The sequence below is a fragment of the Polypterus senegalus genome, chromosome 14 (assembly GCF_016835505.1).
Source record: "Polypterus senegalus isolate Bchr_013 chromosome 14, ASM1683550v1, whole genome shotgun sequence".
Lineage (NCBI taxonomy): Eukaryota > Metazoa > Chordata > Cladistia > Polypteriformes > Polypteridae > Polypterus > Polypterus senegalus.
The window spans coordinates 43,249,047-43,272,229 of record NC_053167.1 but is presented as its reverse complement, the minus strand read 5'-3'; the positions used below and the strand labels follow the sequence as shown (position 1 = coordinate 43,272,229).

Here is a 23,183-nt window from a genome sequence, read left to right as displayed (position 1 = left end):
ATCCTATGGCATTGAATGGTACAATTTTCAGAATCGCATAGCACCAACTAAACAACATTTATCTACAGTGGTGTGAAAAACTATTTGCCCCCTTCCTGATTTCTTATTCTTTTGCATGTTTGTCACACAAAATGTTTCTGATCATCAAACACATTTAACCATTAGTCAAAAAACACAAGTAAACACAAAATGCAGTTTTTAAATGATGGTTTTTATTATTTAGGGAGAAAAAATCCAAACCTACATGGCCCTGTGTGAAAAAGTAATTGTCCCCTGAACCTAATAACTGGTTGGGCCACCCTTAGCAGCAATAACTGCAATCAAGCGTTTGTTATAACTTGCAATGAGTCTTTTACGGCGCTCTGGAGGAATTTTGGCCCACTCGTCTTTGCAAAATTGTTGTAATTCAGCTTTATTTAAGGGTTTTCTAGCATGAACCGCCTTTTTAAGGTCATGCCATAGCATCTCAATTGGTGGATTTGCTGGTGTGTTTCGGGTCATTGTCCTGTTGCAGCACCCAAGATCGCTTCAGCTTGAGTTGACGAACGTATGGCCGGACATTCTCCTTCAGGATTTTTTGGTCGACAGTAGAATTCATGGTTCCATCTATCACAGCAAGCCTTCCAGGTCCTGAAGCAGCAAAACAACCCCAGACCATCACACTACCACCACCATATTTTACTGTTGGTATGATGTTCTTTTTCTGAAATGCTGTGTTCCTTTTACGCCAGATGTAACGGGACATTTGCCTTCCAAAAACTTCAACTTTTGTCTCATCAGTCCACAAGTATTTTCCCAAAAGTCTTGGCAATCATTGAGATATTTCTTAGCAAAATTGAGACGAGCCCTAATGTTCTTTTTACTTAACAGTGGTTTGCGTCTTAGAAATCTGCCATGCAGGCCGTTTTTGCCCAGTCTCTTTCTTATGGTGGAGTCGTGAACACTGACCTTAATTGAGGCAAGTGAGGCCTGCAGTTCTTTAGCCGTTGTCCTGGGGTCTTTTGTGACCTCTCGGATGAGTCGTCTCTGCGTTCTTGGGGTAATTTTGGTCGGCCGGCCACTCCTGGGAAGGTTCACCACTGTTCCATGTTTTTGCCATTTGTGGATAATGGCTCTCACTGTGGTTCGCTGGAGTCCCAAAGCTTTAGAAATGGCTTTATAACCTTTACCAGACTGATAGATCTCAATTACTTCTGTTCTCATTTGTTCCTGAATTTCTTTGGATCTTGGCATGATGTCTAGCTTTTGAGGTGCTTTTGGTCTACTTCTCTGTGTCAGGCAGCTCCTATTTAAGTGATTTCTTGATTGAAACAGGTGTGGCAGTAATCAGGCCTGGGGGTGGCTACGGAAATTGAACTCAGGTGTGATACACCACAGTTAGGTTATTTTTTAACAAGGGGCAATTACTTTTTCACACAGGGCCATGTAGGTTTGGATTTTTTTTCTCCATAAATAATAAAAACCATCATTTAAAAACTGCATTTTGTGTTTACTTGTGTTATATTTGACTAATGGTTAAATGTGTTTGATGATTTTGTGTGACAAACATGCAAAAGAATAAGAAATCAGGAAGGGGGCAAATAGTTTTTCACACCACTGTAGTTAAAGCAACATGGAATACTTTACGTTATTGCCATGTCAATCTGGAATTTCATTATTGAATCTCATGAACAAAACTCCACACCAATATTGATACACAACATAAAGACAACAGTAAGGGCCAGTTTATACTTCATGCTCAGAACGCGTACGCGCACGCATCATGGCTGCCAGGCGTTCCCAGCGTTCATTTGACGTGTCCTCTGAGCACACCCTCAGAAATTAACGAGACTCGTGTGCGAGTTGCAGTACCGGCAACAGTCAGTGTGATAAAGTCGGAAAGTGATGTCAGAGTCTCTGTTTTAGTATGTACATGTGACAGAAAGCTGCTATGCAGATCCTACAAGATTGATGTGCGCACTTCAATATTTGATGAATGGTTCAATGTGTGTGACATACAAATGCATTCGTGGTGTTTTTATATTCAAGCGTTGCATATTCTCCAATGTAATGACACGATACATTTTAAAGGTCTCACATGCCATCTTCTGTGCTGTCTTTTTTAATTTTTTGTTTTTTTGTTTTTACCTTCACAACAGCATCAGAATGTATTGCAGCGTATTTGAGCCATTGAGAAAAAAATTAAGGACACAGTGAAAATATCTATTTTGTGATTAAAGTGGAAATTTTGGCTTTAATCTTGAAATGTCCACTTGTGATCTCGTAGTTATCTTTTCATTAAAGGAGACTGTCGTAAACGTCATCTTAAAACTGATCTGGTTGTTTATCGCTACGCACTTCTGGAGCTTCTTCCTGCATTGACTGCAGCAGCAAACAGAAATAGATCGCCACACAGAACACAGTAAATTTACGATATTCCAGCTCTCTGCACATTTAGAATCCTTAGATTTATACTTGATATCACTTTCATGATGAAATGCATTAAAGTATGTATGTTACATTTTACAGATAAATCGTTAACTTCATTTAAATAATGAATACTGTTAATAATTACACGTCAGGGTGGCACAGTGGGAGAGCGGTAGCCCTGCTACCTCACAGTAGGGAGTCACGTCCCTTGTGTTCTCTGCCTGGAGTTTGCATGTTTTCCTGGTGGGTTTCCACACTATGCTCTGGTTTCCTTCCAAAGACATGAAGGTTTGGGGATTTGGTGATGCCAAAGTGACGCTAGTGTATGTGTATGCTTGTATTCACCTTGCGATGAGCAGATGCCCTGTTCAGGGATTTTGTTTCTGTATTGCACCCAATGCTTGCTGGAATGGGCACATCCCTGGATTGATGGATGTAATCATTAAACATCCTTTTCAGAGATATTGTGGAAAGGTGTCCTCAGAATTTAATGGATGTTTCAGGCAATTCACAATACAGCAAAGCTGAATGTTTTCTCACCGTGATAATATCTTGCACTGTTACCTGCTAGAATCTTCCATGTTAACGTAAAGTATGCGCGCAACTATAAACTGTACAATACTTGCATGGCAGTAGTGTCTGCTGGAGCATGCGTTGTGTCGCGTGAAGTATAATCCTGGCCTAATAAGAGTGCTCACCTGGGTCAGTGTTTGAACCTGTGGTCACCTGGTACTAAGGAAGATGTGATATTACCAGCTGAGTAAAACTAACTTGTCTAATAATAGTCTAATCCCTGTTGTTGTTGTTTAATGGGTAAACAAACCAGATCTTGGAGAATTCTGCCTCCCATGATATAAATATTAAATAAAATAATTTTTAAAAATTATATATACAGTATATATATATTGTGGAATATTCGGACCCGGACACAAACAGGCAGACACAGAATGTCTCAAAGCACACACGTTTTATTGTGTAACACACAATAACACCCCAAACAGTGCACCAACCACCAATACTACAGTCCTTTAGACTCCTTTCTTTCTCTCTCTCTCTCTCTCTGTCGCCTCCACTCCTCTCTTCCAAGCTCTGTCCACTTCCACCCGACTCCAGCTCTGCGTGGAATGAGGAGGCCTCTTTTATACAGCACCCGGAAGTGCTCCAGGTGCTCTCCAATTAACATCCGGCAGCGCTTCCGGGTGTGGCAGAAGTACTGCAAGTGAGTTTAGCTCCTCTACTGGCAGCACTTCCGGGTGTGGTGGAAGTGTTGCAGACCACAGTTCCAGAGCTGCCCAGGCTGCTGAGTTTCTTTTTCTCTGTCTGAGGGTTGTGTTTCAATTACAGTTGTCTTTTGTGGTTTGCAAACCTGATAAAGAGTGTGTTGGCATCATAGGATATCTGATTGGTCAGATTCAGTTTGTTCTGATATGATTACTGGTTAAATGCAATGCACCAATGTACAGCAAGCAAGTCATGCAAATGAGTATGCAGTGTAATTTTTGCATGATTTACTGCAATAAGAAACAAATGTAGTACATGACCAATTCTGCTTATTTTAGAAGAAATATGCCACATTATCTTGAAGGCAGTTAAAGTAATCATGAAATGCTTCCAGAATATATCACTTCTCCTCATCATATTTATAAACATACAGGGAATGTTAATTAAAATGGCGAATTTCACATCCAAACACTGGGTAGCACCCTTCCCACAGTTACTGCATTGCTCTACTAACTCAAAATGACCAAAGTATTGTGAGACCTCCTAAATGGTCAGGAAACCAGGCTGGAATCTCCATCTGTTTGCACAGAGAGGGTGCACACAAAGGCAACCTGAGATCCACCAAGACTGACCTGGGTTCACCCAATGGCCAAAATTCACATCAAAATTAAAGTTCAAAGATATAATTTGAAATGTTTCAACTGATGAAAAATGCCCAACAAGAATAGGGTTGACTGTAAATCCTTGGTTAGGCAATGGAAAGGGCAAATGAAGAATCTTCATAAATAAGAGATATATTTTTAAAAAATGCCTTGTATAACAAATTATGCTAAAAGAGCAGAAAGGCAAGGTTAGGGTTAGGGTTTCTAATCAAGTGGGAAATATAGCACAAAAACACAGAGTGGTCAAAAAACAGAGAAAGAAAGTCAAAAATCGAGGAATTTAATAATAACAACAAGCAAAATACAAGCAAACTCACCAACACCAAGTACATACAATGTACCACATTTAACTGTCTGTCTCCTCAGCCTTATAAAGCCCTTATAAGGGCTGGGGGTGGTCCCTAGAGGGAGATGGACAGGTGGCACCACCTCTTGGTGGGCCACAGATGAAATGAGCTGTGTTCCTTTTACCTCGGAAGTAGGTAGCTGACTGTATTCCAGTAAACCATTCAGAAAACCAATATGGCTGCATCTAGGAAAACCTTTGTTGTGTTTGCTTCATCGGAATAATTAAAAGTTGATAACAACACAATATGTGGTATTTTGCACACCCAAACACCATAGCAGCATGTCCACAAATAGAATGAGATAAACAGACAGAGGTCCTAAAAAACAGATAATACTATACACCTTTCACTAAAGTTCATGGTATATGTAGCCATTTTAGATTGACGTTATCATTTGAAGTCAGACAACCTCAGGTTTGACAGACAAGCCTCAGGTTTCCAAATTGGAAATCCGACTTAATGGTGTGTTCCAGTTGAAAATTCCGATGAATAACTCAGAAATTCTGACTTCCTGCATTGGTGGAACAAATTCTCACACAAAGAATCTAAATAATAAACAAAACTGAAAAAAATACTAAATTATATGAAGAATAGACATATCAACAAACAATAATAATTACAGAATTAAAAATAATCAAAAAAGACATTAGAAAAGAATTTAAACATAAGCCAGACCCTGGCTTAAACATACAGTAACAGTTTCTGAGTGGTATATAGACACACAAAATATGAACTAGAAGAAAGTGTTTTTTGAATAAAATAAAGGTATGAAAGATTCAAGACTGCCACTCAGGCTATAACACCATAAGCAATAAACAACATATTAGCTTTGTAGTAAAAAAAAAATGAGTGTTGATTTTTACATTTTTGCCTCTCTTTTTTGAGCTATAAACATCTACATGATATGTTTTAATTGTTTGTCTATTTCTTACACTAAAATGATCTATTTTTTCAAACAAAATATTTTACTATTGCCATCCACCACAGTGGTGGGATAACCCGAAATGGCACTTTTCTTGATTTGAGGGGCTGTGCCCTGTACATCATTCTGTTTTGTTTCTGTCCTAAGAAGATGAAACAGTTGCATTAGTCACAATGGTTTTCAAAGCTGCTTACAGTATGTGAAAGATTTTCTGTTAAATGCTGCCTGTGTCTAGAGTTTGTCCAAAGATGCGGGTTTTTCCTTTTTGTAGTTTTGGATGAAAGAAAGAGACTGGATCTAGACACATCAGAAAAGAATTACTCAAAGTGGAACGAGTCACGTTTTTCTATTCTTCAATAGCCAAAAGTGTGGGAGCCTTGAGAAAATGAGAGTGTTAGCTAGCCTGTCTTCTAACTGCCATGTTGATTCGCTGGTGTTTCAGTTCTTCCTCCATCACAGTGCTAGACCACAGACATTACTGGATTGATCTTTTCTAGTGATTTATACCATAAATGGCTACATCATTTCATGCCATGATTTTATCAAAGCTCCCATGTGAAAGAGTACTTGTTGCTATTAAAGGATAGAAAATTGTGACGGTTCCCCTTACATTTTCTAGTCTTGATAAACTAATTGTGTTGTTGGTGGGAAGGGAAACATGACTACATCTATGATGGAATGCAGCTATACATGCCGGTTGATTTTAGAATACAAATGCCATTAATATAAACTTCCAGTTTTATCCATTACACTTCTTGTTTGGAATGTTTCAGCTTTATTTTCAAGAGTATTTGGATATATTTAACATGTTTGTATGAACCACTCCTGCTTGCTCATGCACTAATACTTGAAAAAACTAAGTTTTAATGGGAAATAAACTGCAGTGAATATCAAGATGAAACAAAAATTACAAATCAGCATTATATGACTTAGCATTATATGAAACAATAATAAATCATAAAAGACATTTTACAACAATGTGGAAAAAATGCTAGTAAGCAGTCTCAGGGTTCTGTGTCCAGGCTGTGGCAATTTGGCATTCAATGTACCTTGCCATTCCTACAGATGGTATCTGTCAGTGCTGAACTGTGTGGCTCTTCTGAGGTTGACAACAAGTTCCTCTGTGTAGTGCCATTTAGGAGTCATGATGAAACTAATAATGAGGTGAGGGAGGATACAGGATATGAAGCATTGCCATAGATACGTAACATGACATTTTGCAAGTTCAGAACAGAAATATGGATGTAAAATATTGTGAATAGACAAGTTTGATTTTTCAACATGTAAAAAAATATATACAGTATTTAAAAAACATTGTTAATCATTGTTACCCTAATATACTGCACGTAGCTGCCTAACAGGCTTTGTGACATCCCCCGTTCAATAAAGTATCGTGGTAAGATGTCAATTCATTGTTTTCAATCTGTTATCTTTCTTTTTCCTGTTTAAATAACGATCAAGTATTATTTCATGCAGACACTTATTTGTTCATACATTCAGAAAAGCTGATACTAAGCTCTATGTAGAAATTCAGAAGCTCTGGGTGTTCATTTACAGCATATTCACATCCTGGAATGTGACATTACTCTATCGATGAACTAAGTATGTACCATCTATCAAAAACCACCACAGGGTAAAAAAAAGTACTGAAAAAACAATTTCACATAAGCTTGGAATATTAAAACATCAACTTTAAGGTTGTTTGAAATGCTAATGTCTCCATCTCATTCCCTCTCAGGGTCTGATTAAACTTTGATAAAATATTAAAAGGTAATGAACCTCAGCAAAATCACCTCTCTTTAAGGGTCAAGAAGCAGCAAAGTATGGAACTTGGAAAATAGGGGATGGTGGGCAAATCACTGCACTGCACTTCAACTAGGAAGTGTCAGGGAAACCGGTACAATCTACAGTATGTAAAGTATACAGGTAGCACTTCCAATACTGAAAACCCACTTGGTTATTTGTAGTTTTGTGATAATCACCTTTAAAAAGCGGTCTTTTTGATTTTCTCTAACAGTAGATTCCATTAAAAGATTTAAACATTGAATATATGATTTAATCAAGGAAGTATAACCTGTTTCAGAAACATGTCAAATGTGTTTGTTAAACACATCAGACGTGTTAAAACAATAATACACCCTTGAACGGCCCTGGAGTATTCATCATTTATAAAAGGCAAAATCATTTTTAAATGCTCTCCGTGTCTTGATGTACAGTACAGTAGGTGCCGACCAAAAAAGTTCTCCTTCTTCATCTCTTTCTAGTTCTCTCACTCCCTCACTTACCCTGTAGAGGTTCAATTTCAATTCTCTGGATCATGATGCTAAGCTGCAGAACAAGCTGTGGGGCGCTCTTCAGGAAAGTCTCCAGAAGTCGTAGCATGTTGATGTCAGCGCTTTCAAACATCATTCTCCAGTAGAAGTGACGGCGCTCATGTTCACTCCGCCACCGACTCTGGACACCAAGATACAGAGTGCGCAGATACCTAGACAAAAAAAAAAAAAACAATCAAATAAATACATTCAGACAAATGTATATTATGCAGAAAAAATAGTCATAATTATATTTTACAGAAAAGCGAAGTTTGTTAATCTGGCAAATTGGTGTTTTTAAAAATAACATTTATTTTAAGATCTTAACAAAGATATTTAAATTATGTAATTCAGCAGATGTGTGTCAAGAAACTATATTGGGATTCCTTCATACTAATGGCAATACACCTGCCTAACACCTCACTGTAACTGTGACAGCCAAGTCAGAAGTTTTTTTTCTTTTTAGTTATTAAGGTATACATTTATTATGTAAAAAGCCAGAATTCCCCCTGGGATAGATAAAGCTATCTCTATCAATCTATCTATTGTAAATGCCGGGCAGGAGAGAAAATGGGGGACCCTTGCCAAAAAGGGAAGCTAGAATGGAAGAACAGTGAAGAACTTGCATCCCGTCCAGGATGAGTATAGGATGAGGTGGGAGGATAAAACAAAGGAGTAACAGCCGAAGGCTCCTATTTCAGAATATGTTTATTCCCCCATCCGCTAAATGGCAGCATCCAAGACTTTGTCAATCATGTGGACACCTGCAGGGCATGATGGGAGTTGTAGTGCTGTGAGTCAGCCCTGCTGGACCCTATGGGTGTTGCCATGGGGTTCTGTGGGGATTCATGATCTCTGTCTTTTCAGGGCTTCGTTTGACCTGGGGAAGTGCTTCCATAGTGCTATTTGTTAAGTATTGCATAATAAAAATCATCAGTTTTTACCCTGATAGGGGTGCCCCCTATCTATCTATCTACTGTATCTATCTATCTATCTATAATGTTAAAAGATATAAAAAAATGTTAATCCACATAAACAGCAGTCAAGTGTATTTTGCTTACATTAATTCACCAGGATATGGAAAAAATAAGAAACCTATAGCACTGTAACTCCCAAAAACAACTACAGTACTTTACTTTACACATTACTTTTTTTTTACTCTAGAATTTGCAAAGCTGTCTTAGTAAAGCTATAAGAAATGCATGGCCGCATGTCATACAGCTGCAGCTCTGTAATATATAACCTGTTTTCTAAGTTGCTGGCACCATCTAGCTATGCTCAATTTGTTATTAGACAGTTGGAAATCAGTCTGCATTCAGAAGAGGTGCACCAGAAGACAACTGAAAATCCAATAGAATTTCACTTGACTCATATTTAATTACACATTCAAAATTTTATTAAAATGTTTATACCTGTTAAGTATATTAAAATATCATTTATGTTTTACAGACATTCTAATAACTCCGTAGTCTAAGGGTCATAGTGGGGAGAAACAGTCCTGGACTGAATGCCAATTCACGACACGGCACACCCACTGATTCATATTCAGTCACACTGAGGCCATTTAAAAGTCACCAATCACACTAACTTATATTGTTATTTGGGCATGTGGGAGGGAAGCCAGAACACAAAGGGGAAAACTAATGGGGGGAACATGCTAACTTCATGCAGATAACGATAATTTATGGAGACAGTGGCACCATGTCACTAAATTAACAAGAAAAGTCAGTTTATTTTTGGTTGATTTGCTTCTAGAGTAAGTTCATTCATCATAATTAGAAGTAAAATAATTTGTTTCTGATTGAGTTGATTAATTAAACCAATTATAAACAATGAAATCGTGCTTGTTAGTGTTGTAGTTCAAACAAAAATGTAGCAAGTTTGCCTGTACAGACTGATTTAAATGAATAGCAGAGATCAACTGAGGATTTCCTTTTTAAGGAAGGGGTCATTTGCCAAGATCAATTGATAACACGCAGCATCATTCACCAAAACTCAAAGGCTACACTAAAATCAAGCCAAGAACAAGACTAAATCAAATCCAAAGTCAGTTCTTAAATGTTTTGCTTACTTGAGCACAGATCTCTTGCTATTTTCTTTCTCAAAGTTTGGACTTTAATACAGAGTCACGTTTTATTGATATTATTTTACCTGTCTTTTAGTGCACACATGCATATCAATACACATGTCTAAGGTTCCAAAATGACAGCAACCATGAAAATAAAGACACAATTTGGAGGTGCACACGAAAAACAAGTATACACCATTGAAGCTGAATGGTGTCTCAAAGTAACATAAAATATGAACCATCATTAATAGTATATAATAATGTGTTGTGTCGCCACATGTGGGCACATCCAAGTCCCCAGACGCCAAGCACAACTGAAGCAGCATAGTCCCAGGTTCAAATAAAGATATTTTATTTGTCAGGGTACTCTGACAGGCTTCTTTAAATCGGTTTGGTACAGCACAGCATGACACAACCCAGTATGTAATATAATCCAATCTTTTTCTCTCTTTCCACAATTCCCCAGCAAGCCTTGTCCACCTCCTCCCAATTCGAAATCACCAAATGAAATGAGGTGGTGGCTTTTATGCAAGACCCAGGAGTGATTCTGATGTCAGGTCACTGAAAAGGGAAGCATCTCTGGTTTAGGCAGAAGCCCTGAAAGATATGGACAGCCATTCCCTGCAGCTCTTCCTGGTGGCACCCAGGGACTACAGCTCCCAGAAAGCCCTGTAGGTGTGCGTATGGCTACACTTGTCTTGGAATGCTGCCACCTAGTGTACTGGGAGAGCAAACAGTCTTGGAAGGCTGTCTCTAACTGCCCATCCACTATACTGGCCTGCCAGCCAGGTAAAGGTATAGAGTTCATCCAGTCCAGGACGCCTGTTCTTCCCTGCTGTCCATCACAGTTGTAAAATGAAATCAAATATTAGTAACTGAACTAGGCTCACCCACCTTTTAAGGCGACCGACTTTTAAGTTGACCACTTCTTAAGGCAATTCAATATGTAGATCATTTTGATATTTTATACAAACTCATTAATTTGGTTATATTTCATTTCAGTGGTATTACTTTAATACTCGTAGTTTCTGGTATTTTTATGATGAAATTTAAACTTTTTTTCTATATTGAGGTTGCCCTTTTGAACCCCCCTGATATTTATTATGTGGTGAGGCATTTGTACTCCATCAACATTAATTATTTCCAGAGACATAATTTTGTCTATTTCTCCAGCGCATTGCGCACAAAAGCAAGGGAACGATGGGAGCACCAAAACTCTGCTCACATCATGTCGCTTCGTACTGCAAGGTGTGATAAGCGGAATACCGCTACGCTTTCCACTCACGGGACGGAAGGACAATCCCGACCGCTTTTATATAGTAAGAAAGAAGAAGAAGACATCGCACAGTCTGGAGTAGAAAATCATCTTTTACCTGGAAAGACGAAACTACAAATCCCATCGTGCATTGCAAAATGGACAGGGCGTGTGTGAAACTCCGGGACGGAAGGACAATCCCGACCACTTTTATATAGAAGGATAGTAACTCCAAAGCAAATAAGCTTTCCTCTAAGAAAACAAACGAAACAATACCAGACAAAACACAAGTACAGCTTCTGTTCAGTACTCTTTCACTCTCACTCTACCTCCCTTGCTATCTTTCTAGGCTCTGAAAACTTTACTCTATGAAGCTTTCATTCATTCTTTCATTTTCCACCACTTCATTAATCAGATTAAATATATCCAATTGAAATCTCCCTGGGTTTACACCAAAGCAGCCACTTCTCTGGTAAAGGGTGGAGTCCTCATGTATTCAACCCTCTGAAACTGATGAGATGGCCGACATCTGTACAAGTGATCACGTTTCTCCATTCAGTACGAACAACCAAAAGAGGCTCCCTGTAATTAACAAGGGTGCTGTTGGAGCCATTTACTTGAAGTGTTATCAGATGTGTGCATTCGGCGAAGAAGAAGTAGCAAAATAAAATGACATCTTTGAGCCTTTAGAGTGCACTTTTAAAACCTCTTAAACAAACAAGGAGTAAGGAGTTGCAACAGAGTTAAACTGTGGATTATCTGCTGGCTGCCAGGGAATATTGGTTTCTTGATGTATGAGGCTGAGGGTTATCTATAACATGGGCCACTCACCTACCAGTATAGAAGACAAGAAGCAGTACAATTAAAGACTGATGGTGAAATAAGCTTCCTAAAGCAGCCATGTCCAGAATGTCCTAGTCTCTTTAAATGAAGAATGTGCTCAAGGCAGCGGTGATGGTTCAGTTTGACTTACTCTTATAAAGTGGCATTATCTTCAAGAAGCAGATTTGAAATTTTGGAGAAGGGAGAAATAGAAAATAACTCCTGAAAAGTGAGGAGATAATGGCAATGAAGAAAATTTGATACAACGATGAGGTAAGGAGGAACAGATTATGGCAAAAGAGCCTGACCTAGAAATAACTCACATTAGCTGTTAAATTGTGTAGTTTCTTCCAACATTAAGTCAGACATATCTCCTTTTTATTTATTTCAAGTGATCTAATGTCTCACTATATTGTTAGAATACCATAAATACCTGAAATATAAGGCCAAAGACTCGGCCAATAGCGAGTCTAACTGCCTTTCATCATATAGGCTAAACAATGGCATAAAAGGGGTCTTTCCACAGTCTTCCCCAGGTATTCTGTTTCAAAGGGACGCTCTACATTTGAGTCTCATAACAACTAATTATTCCCAATTGCTTTAGGGAACAGTAAAACAGCAGTGGATCAGTCTTATTTAGGCTACTGTTGTGCTTCATAAAGTCAGGCGATTCCTGACAGCAACAGCCCTTTTGATAATGTACACATAGGGTGGAGCAGGATGAAAAACTAAGGGAAAAAATTAAGATGTTTGTGCTTGGTGGAGGACAGATGACTATGATGAGATTTTTGAAAATTAACAGGGCTAGATTCTTTCTTTAATACATGTCACCACACCCCAGCTCCACTATATCACCATTCTTTTCAACCTCACATGTTAAAGACAGGCTGTTAAGTAAAGATCTAACAAAGGCTGGCACAACTTTAGCAGAATAGTAGACAGGCTCTAGTCAATCAAGCAGTCAGTCAAATCTAATGATGGAGTCACAATATTTCCATTAAAAAGCACAACTTCATACAACTTCTCATGAATATGTCAACAGGTGATTTAACTGAGTTCCAGATCTACAAACAAAATCCAAAAACATACTGAGGCAAAAGGAAATCTGAAAAAAAAATCTTCTAGTTTGATAAATTTTGGACCTTGACAGCCCATACTAATTCATTGACTGTTTGTATATGCATGAAAAACATGACTTCAAGTTCCAGTTTATTATCATGGGTACAGATTATGCATGACTCCAAATACTGCAGGTTTACAGTGCCAAGGATTTAAAGCTGGGTGTGTTTTCATGCTTTCCACCATGACAGAAGTGTACTTCCTGAGAATGGGATTCTTTTGTCAAAATAATGCTTTCAGGTTAAGAAAGTTGTTGAATACAATGTCATAAATGCAACTCAGAGAAGACTCAGCTAGAGAGATAGATCAAGAACTTTCAAAGGAAACATAACCATCTTGTTCCAGGCAGCATTTTTAAATTGACACTGACCACAAGAGAGAAATGTTCTTTAATGACTTTTATTGCACTTACTTACCCTAACGGATGTCTCCCTAAACGTTTATGCTTGTCTTGACCAAATCCTCATTGATTACTATATTATATATACTATAAGACTTACTGTACATTCTGCAATCTATTTAGATTTTATTGTGTAATGGATAAACACAGTTATAGTACTGATAGTACTTATAGAAATGGAGACATTTAAAGAAAACTAATAAAGTACTTATAACCTGGAGTGATCATTTTAAACTCTCAGCTAGACACATGATGAAATAAATAACAATGCAAAATAGATAATGACAGTTCTGACTTCTTAAATGACTTTAATAACTGCATCAGTTTAAATTACACAATACCAAAGAAGCCAACGAACAATTCAAAGAATCCAAAAAAATTTTATTTTCCCTTAAGACAATAAAATAATAAAAATATTCACTTTAATACATAATAAATGGACAAAATTAAAGACTAATATACATATTTTATAATTATTAGAACAGGGAAGATGTTTTATAAGATAATTTTATGGTAATGAATAATTAATTTTTGATATCCCTTATGTAGTGTTATTATTCTTCTGCATATATTTTTGTGTAGGAAACAAATAAGTTCAAGATAAAAACAGGATACGGGTGGGACTTGACTCAAAATGCTGTCGAATTACAGGCAGACATGCCACCATCTGTAGTATTCTGCAATGGCTATAGACAAGGCACTAACCTCACCCTTTCTAAATATTAAATGTGAAACATCATCACAGTTTTCTCAATTTTATTTTCAAGAGTAAATTAACTTTTTGGTCAGTTTGCAGTTTTGTGAGCTTCAGAGCCATGAGTTAAAACATTCTCTCCTTTGGTTGTGTTCAAATTGCCAATAATTTCTTGTCAAGCTAAGATATATGGCTTTGTATAGCTTTAAATGTATGCATATAATGTTTATGAAATTTTCAATATTCCTCTCCTTAACTTTGTGTTGTTTTATAATCTGGATGTTTTAGTTTTTCACACCCCAAAGACATTTGTTTTGGGTTTATTGGCTAGCCTTCATTTGTATGGTGATGGTGTAGGCTGAATACTCATCCCCGGAACATGGATTCGGAAAGATCAGTTAATAGATGGTTGGATGAACACAGAAATAGGATGTGCCAAAGAAAAACAAAAAAAAAATAAATAAAAAGTAATGGTGTTTTAGATATTGAACATTCACCTTATAAACAGTCTAGTTCAGACACACAGTAATCAGTTGTGGTCACATTTACCACTACTGAAATACGTCTTAGCCATGAAGATCCAGGAGAGCAAAAACAATGCCTCATTTGATACAGACTGACTGAGTAAATTAAGGTAAATATTTAAAAAACCATGACTTTGCAGATTGGTGACATTCACATCAATGTTAAATAATAAAGAAAATCTCAGAACTTATTGGCTTCATCCCTGACTAAGGTAGAGTTGATGCAGCGTATACTAGAGTACTGTCTTACAACTGCTAATAAAATTACACTCAGTTTTGTTTTTATTTTCTCCTTTGCTACCACCTCCATGGGGTCCAGAGTGTGTCCAATAACTGAGCTTGCTCTTTCAATTAGCGTATTGATTCTGTGGGCCTCTCTTGGAGTGATGCTACCAGCCTAGCACACCAGAGTGCACAAAATCCCACTGGCCATCACAGGGTTATAGAAGTTGTGAAGGATATCACTTCCCACATTAATAGAATACAGTCTCCTAAGGAAAAAGAGCCTGCTCTGCCCTTTCATATTAAGTTCCTCTGTGTTCTGAGACAAGTGCAAACTGTCATTAATGTGGACCTCCAAGAACTTATAGAAATGAACCACCACTACTTCCACTCCTTGAATAGCATCCGGACAGTAGAGGCAATTTGGTGCAGCGAAAGTCAATAACCAGTTCCTTGGTTTTACTGATGTTATGATGCAGATAATTTTCTTTGCACCAAGAAATAAACAACAAACAAACAACTAATACAGAAACAAATAACAAAATCCAAAGATGTTAAAATGGTAAATAGGTGGTAAATGGTAAATAGATTTTTTTCTCTAATTTATACCTATAATTGATATGACAGGGATATACAAGGAACCTTTGACGTCTGATTCAAAAATTATCTACAAACTAGGCTGACCCACCTTTTAAGGTGACCGACTTTTAAGTTGACCACTTCTTAAGGCAATTCAATATGTAGATCAATTTGATATTTTATACAAACTCATTAATTTGGTTATATTGCATTTGAGCGGTATTACTTTAATACTTAGTACTTAGTTACGTAGTTTCTGGTATTTTTATGATTAAATTTAAACTTTTTTTCTATATTGAGGTCGCCCTTTTGAACCCTCCTGATATTTACTACTGTCACAGACGGCTGGGGTTCTTACCCGGCCGGGACGCCTAGAAGGTCCGGAAGGTGGCAGTAAAAACTTCCGGGTCAGGAGGACACAACCGTCCTGGAACAGGAGAGGACCACGGGAGAGGAGGAGAAACTTTCCAACTCGTTGGGACCCGTGGCCACCGCCAGGGGGCATCTTAAGCCTCTTAGAAGCTGAGAGAACATTACTTCCGCCACACTTGTCAAGATGGCGGAGGAACCTGCCAGGGACGCCCGGAGTGCTTCCGGGGCAAAGGGCAGCACTTCCGCCACACCAGGAAGTGCTGCCGGAAGATCGTCATCAGCCACCTGGAGCACATCCGGGCAGGAATAAAAGGCGCCGCCTCCCAGCAATCTGGGAGCTAGAGTCGGGAGAGGGAGCAGGACGAAGCTCCCAGGAGGAGATTGGCGGCCAAGGACTGAGAGAAAGAAAGATTATTGGGTGATTATTGCTTTATACATTGTGTGGTGTTTTGGGACTGTGTTCATTTAATGAATAATAAACGTGTGACTTTTATAAAGATGTGGTCTCCGACTGGTGGTGTCCGGGCAAGTCTCACACTACATACTACTATTTGTACTCCATCAACATGAATTATTTCCAGAGACATAATTTTGTCTATTTTTCCAGCGCATCGCGCACAAAAGCAAGGGAACGATGGGAGCACCAGAACTCTGCTCACATCATGTCGCTTCTTACCGCAAGCTGCAAGTAGTAAGTCTGTGATAAGCGGAATACCGCTACGCTTTCCACTCACAGGACGGAAGGACAATCCCGACCGCTTTTATATTGTAAGAAAGAAGAAGAAGATATCGCACAGTCTGAAGTAGAAAATCATGTTTTACCTGGAAAAACGAAACTACAAATCCTATCGTGCATTGCAAAATGGACGGGGCGTGTGTGAAACTCCGCACCTGCGTAGCACTCACGGGATGAAAGGACAATCCCGACCGCTTTTATATAGAAGGATATACATTTTAGGCTAAACATGGTGACAAACATTTAGACATTTTATTAAAGGTAGATCTTCCAATATAGGTGTTTAGAAATAATTTTCTACAGCCAAAGTTAATGACTTAATATTAGAACATTTAAGGTTGTTCAATGTATGCAATTTAAGCAATTTTTGTATATATTACTTTGTGTGCAAAGCTGGATATTTTCATTCACCCTGCAACTTGGTTTAGAGACACAGGTTCCATTCCTTTAGTCAAGGCTGTTTTCTGCAGCTCTAACGTTTACAATGCACTGGCAGAGAAGGCAGACTTACAGACTTTACGGGATAAACACGACAAATTTCTGAAGAATCGGACAAGCAATGTGTTGTAATGGGGATGGTATTGGACTCTGAACCTTAAAAGTGCTGGTTCAATCTGCTTCTTCTCACCATCTCCACTGCAGATCCTGAGCAAATTGGTTAAACTGCCTCTGCTCTAACTGGTTAATAAAAAAGGAAACAGTTGTACATCTGTAAATATAAAGTACCCTGGAAGGTGTCTTACCATGAATGGAGCTATAGAAAAGTTTGTTGTTGCATCTACATTTCCTGAAGTCCAAATGTTAGACTTTGAAATTCTTAATGTAAAGATTTCTCAAAGTATATTCCTGATGCTTAGTGATGTTTAACAGTTTTCTGTTTCAAACAGCTCTAACTGATAGCAAACATATCCGGATTGGAAAAACACATTACATTTTATGACATACAGGTCATTTTCTTTTGTCCTCGAGAAAAAAACAACAGATTGAAATATAGGCATCTTCAAAATAATCACATAACTATCATATTTTCTTAAGATCTGAAGACACTGTCCAATTGTGTGTCACTGTTTACATTAATGTAGCAGCATTTAAGTTAAGAAACGCCTGTTAAAACAGATACTCCACTGCCTGCATTATGACACCACTAAGCCTCCTGTTATGCCTTTTTAACATTTTTCATCATTTCATTGCCTCAGAAACACACCGCATAGTGAAATTATATATTGTGAATGGAATCATAGCAGTGACAATAACATCATAATTGTTGTCACTACAAGGCACCACTGTGACTCACTGCTGATAATCACACATATTCAGTCAAGGATGTTTTTGATACATTCATTCATGTGCCAGTGGAAATTACAGTTGGCTGGACCACAACCTCCAAACAAGGTATCTTTGAAATAACACATAATGACCAGTTTCTCTTGTATCGGTGGCACACATACAACTACCAGTGTAACTAAACCGGTGAGCACCCAGGTGCCTCTCTCTTATTTCTGTTACAGTGCAGTTTGTGATCAAGACAGAAGGAAAAACTGAATCCACAGAAAGCAGAGAGACAATTAATACTTATAAAGACTGTCAGATCTATAGTTAACACAGGCTGAGTGAGATAATTGAAACCAGTAGAATGAGCAGGAAGAGATGAGGCACATTAGTGACCTAATGAGGGAGATTAGAAGCACTGGAAGGAAGCCATCTACAGCTGAGGAGTACAAAGAAAAGGAGAAGCTGGCTTCAGCACTGGCGTTAAAAGAATCAATGGCGCAATGCCTTATTGTCGCCCATTCTGACAACAATTATTAAAATTAAAATTGCTTGTAGATCAAAGAATGAACACCACTGAGCAAAACTGCCGAAGAATATGAGTAACAGAGAAAAAGGCGGAAACATTGGCAACACAGATGGTTTGTCCAATTTCAATATTATATTAAACTAAGAGCTTTACAAAGTTGGTACCAATTTTTTAAAAATACTGAGACTCTGACAGTCAATTGAAGAAAACTTTTACAAGCTATTAACATAATTAAAAGCTGCCTGTGACTGTTTTTTAAAATGCATTCCAATACCCAATGATATTGTCTTTGATTTTTCTGAAACTACTTTATTTCCACCATGGCTTTGGGGAAAATTAAATACTGAAAGTGTCAGTTCAATTAGAAGGTATGTTTGGAAATTAACCAGACTTCCTGCAGGAAACCCCTACACCACTAAACAGGAGGCACGCCATACCAGAAATCAAAGCAAGGGTTACCTTATTATGAACAATTATGACCACTGTAAATTCTTTATTGTTTCTTTTCTGTATATACAGAACCCTGGAAGGCATTTAGGCAGTCTGGATTTAGAACTTTCTTTGTGTCATTTTCACCTGGTCTTCAACTCATGCAGCATGATCTGATCTCTCTATTGAGAGGTAAAAGATATTCAGACAGCTGAACTCCTCCTTTATCAAATCACAAGCTAGGAGATTGGCTTAACACAGGGTGTACAATCCTCCAGTTTTATTAATAAAGAGCAGATGTGAGACTACAAAGTAAAGAAACAAATAATATTCAGTACATAGCTCAATAGCATGGGAATCAGTACAAGTAAACCACCATAAGCTGCAGTCGCAAACACATCTGAGTGGCAATTGAGCTTCAACATGCAAATATATCAATAACTGATGTGAAACTACAAGCAGCAATACATCGTGGTAGATTCTCACATATATCACTTACCAACTATGCTACCGAAAACGTAAATAGGCAGGCTATACCAGGGCATTTAAAGTTAGCACGAGGCTCTAGTAGACACATTTCTTACTGCTAATTTATACTAGGAACGTGCCACTGTAAGGCAGCTCAAAAGGAGCAGACATCACATGAGACACATATACGCAGGTTTGGTAGTGAGGGAAAAACAATACACATACTATGTTTAGAGCACTGAGCAAACAGTATACTGTAGAACAACAAAAAGCAATAAGTACCAAAAACATATCCATAGCCTGTCTTTGCAAACATTATATAGCATATTGTTAAATTGAACACATAACACACTGATTAAAATTTTTTGACATTAGCATTTCATAAGGACCATATATGGCTTGACATTTAATTTCTTACCATCACATAGATGAATCTGATCCATTTTGTCAATCATATGATAGCAAGTTAAGTTTTTTTGTAGTTGAAATGTTGTATATTCAACAAAAATGAACATATACTGAGACAGTGCAAGCAATATGGCACAGATGTTAGTATGCATAAGCTGCCTGGTTACACGCTTTGCCTATTTAGGCTTACTTTTTTTCCAAGCTTTTTGACCTGATCTTTTTTAATTGTTTAGGTATTTAGCCCTTTTTCAGAATTTGTGCCAAAGTAGCAACATTTAGATTATTGAACTCATTAGCAGCAGTTGCCAAACTTACAATAAATATAATACATCTTAATTGAATGGCAACATCCACTATTCCTCCAAGATGGCCATTTTAAAAGTGATATTAAAGAAAGAAAATCATATATGAAAGTTCTTACATCAAATACACCGATTTCATGTTTGCCACCTTTTAAAAAGGTTACAGAAACTTGCAATCTTGTAACCCATCATATCTTAAATAACAGAACTCTGTTGAGCGAAGAGAACATTAAGTAAACAGCACACTCATTGTGAATGACAATCTAACATTGATAGCCAAAATGTTTCTACAGTCCTTTGTTATATCTGTGGGAAAACAGACAAAGAAAAGCAGTGCCACCAGAAGATGAAACCAGCATACACAATTCATGCCTATATTCTGTAATCTAAAGCCCATCCTTTCTTTCACCAAAACTATGAAATGCAACTAGAAAATCTAAGTTAGAAAACAAAGTGAGAGGTCTATTAGACCAGAAAATCCAACACGAAGCACACATGTAACAAGAATATTTTGTTTTTTTATACAAATGTAGGAAATTCAATCAATGTTTGGACCATCACGTTGGAGATGTCACATTCCACATGTGTTCAGCAATCTCTCCACAAAATATTGCATGAGAAATTAATTCTACAATATTCAAAACAGGTCATGGGGGGGAAAAAAGTCAAAATGGAGTAAAACTAAAGGCACAAATTGAGTATAAAATTATCCCTGCCATCATTATGTTATTTGATAAACTTTTTCCACCATGGCATGTACTGCACGGGCTTCCGACTGCCGGGTCTCCTTGGGTGATTCACTTTGTAGATAAGATGTCGTTTTTGATATGTGCAGAAGGCTGAAAACAGTATATTCTCATTTCTGTTTACAGTTACTCACAAAGTCCCAAAACTGTAGCACTGACTCACGTGGAAGGGGATGTAGTGGGTTATCCCACATGATGGTTTTTCTTGGAAGCGGGAATGCTACTTGGCAATGCATCATTATACTGTACCTTGTACAAAACAGGATGAAATCTCAGCATGCTGCCTGGCATTTCTATTCTAACAAGACACACTTTCCACTGCTGCAAAAGGGGAAATTTGCATACAAAAGATAAAAATCAAATCATAACAACAGAAATGCTTATTTTCAACGTGTAAAAAAATCAATGGTGGGCCATCACCTTACTGTTCATCCTCCCTTTCCCTAACTTACCAGTGCTGTCTATGTCAGCAGCGAGGTGAGCCATTCCATCAGCATTTCACTTCTTTGGCATATGCTCCTTTGCTTTCTTACTTAACAAACATAAACTACATACAGTTTCTAACTTCTTGACACTTCCATAGACATGAACAAGTTGATTTGAAAGCCTGTACAATAAATAAATTCACATCTGAATATCAAAAGTGCCAGAAAGGAAAGATAAGCAACCCAACCACAATGGGGGATGATTTCTTGACAGATTGGAAGGACATAATGGGAGGACAGAGGGCGACTTCTTTCTGGGGCCATGTATTCCCCTATACACAGGGTGGCAGCATCCACCTCGTGAAACTTCTATTTGTAACCATATTGGGAGCTGTAGTCTTGAGAAGTAGTCCTGTTAGGACACTTGAGTGCCTCCAGGGGGAGCTGCAGGGGAACACTGTCCTTACTTTGGGGAACTTTCACCTGTCCTGAAAGTGCTTCCGGTGTGCAATGCTTTAACTCTGGAAATACCCCCAGGTCCAGCATAAAGGATGCCACCTCATCTGCAGAGGGGAGTTTGGAGGATGTGGACACTCATGGAGGAGTGGTGGGAGGAGATGGAAGGTGACCAATTGTCCATTATTATTGTACAAGACTGATTTAACCCTATAAGGAAATTACAGTACATTAAACAACCTTTTAGTCAGTCAGTCATTTTCTAACCCACTTAGTCCTGAACAGGGTTGCAGGGGGTCTGCTTTTATTTTACTTAAAATCGTGTTTGCTTGAGTTGTGTCTGGTGTTCGGGTTTCTGAGGCACCTCCTGGTGACCACAATATATACAAAATAATTAATAAATCAGAAAATGAACTTTTCAGTTTAAAGCTTTGAGGACTCAGTACGAAAAAGTGCAAAGCAGGGAACAATTCTAAGTGCAACATATCACATTGTCCACTCATGAACTTACATTCATTTGAAAGAAAATTATTTAGAAGCACCAACCGACTATGGAACTTGCTTTATGACTGGCCAACCTCACACAAAGAAAATGCACACCTTGACAGTAACACATGCAGAACATGTGTTAAAGACAAAATGATAACCACCCAAATACTTGAAGTGACACTTATTGACTGCTTAGGCTTCTATGAAGACTTCTACCAACTTTGGAAAAGACTATTAGCAGTGATCAGAGCAGAAGCTCATACTGAGGAAGATACTTGCACTTTTCTTTTAAAGTGATGGCAGAAAATATTAGGGAGTGGGACTGTCTACTTCAATTAATAGATTCTACTGATTTTGCAACTAGCTTTGATGGAGATTTGAATTAAAGAAAATAAAAGAATTAAGTTATAAAGTAGGTGTACCTTAATCAAGATACCTAATGTGATATTTTAATTACTGTAGCTGATCAAATTGCACAATATGCACTTTATCTGTACATTTTCATCTACAGTCCTATCCCAATTACAAGGTATGTTTTAGTGAAATATCTGTAGAGTTAATTGCACAGTAGATATTTAATTAACATTTATTATTTAAAGCATTATGTGATTCTCTTTAATTAGAAAATCAAGCAGGCTTATCTGGGTGCAATGTTTGTTAAGCATAAATAATGTGAAGATTTATTTTCCCTGCAATCATTTTTATCATTATACTGTCCCTGGAAATCTACCTGACAGTTAACTTGAAATCACAATGAGTTTTGTTCCATTTCTGAGAAATATCCAATGTGCATGCTGCCAGTCATACGTGTCCAAGGGTCACCCTCCAAGTTTTTCCCAGGTATAGGGTACCACCCTGGGCCAAGAGGGGGCACTGCCACTAACTGTCTTGTCTTTTTCTTCCTCCTCGGTACAAAGAAACTGCCCAATGAGGCAGTCCCTGGGCCATAGAAACGTGACCGCCCGGAAGAAGGCACCATTTCTATTCCATAAGGACCA

At 37.9% G+C, this 23,183-nt stretch overlaps 1 protein-coding gene across 1 annotated transcript in view; it reads right to left on the bottom strand.

Annotated features, from left to right (window-relative positions):
* The window catches only part of xkr7 (XK, Kell blood group complex subunit-related family, member 7), a 600,411-nt gene that overhangs the window by 67,135 nt on the left and 510,093 nt on the right, over window positions 1–23,183 (bottom strand). Inside the window, exon 2 of the mRNA XM_039734772.1 lies at window positions 7,847–8,046. Coding sequence (XP_039590706.1) covers window positions 7,847–8,046 — 200 coding nt within the window. The remainder of the gene's footprint in view (window positions 1–7,846; window positions 8,047–23,183) is intronic.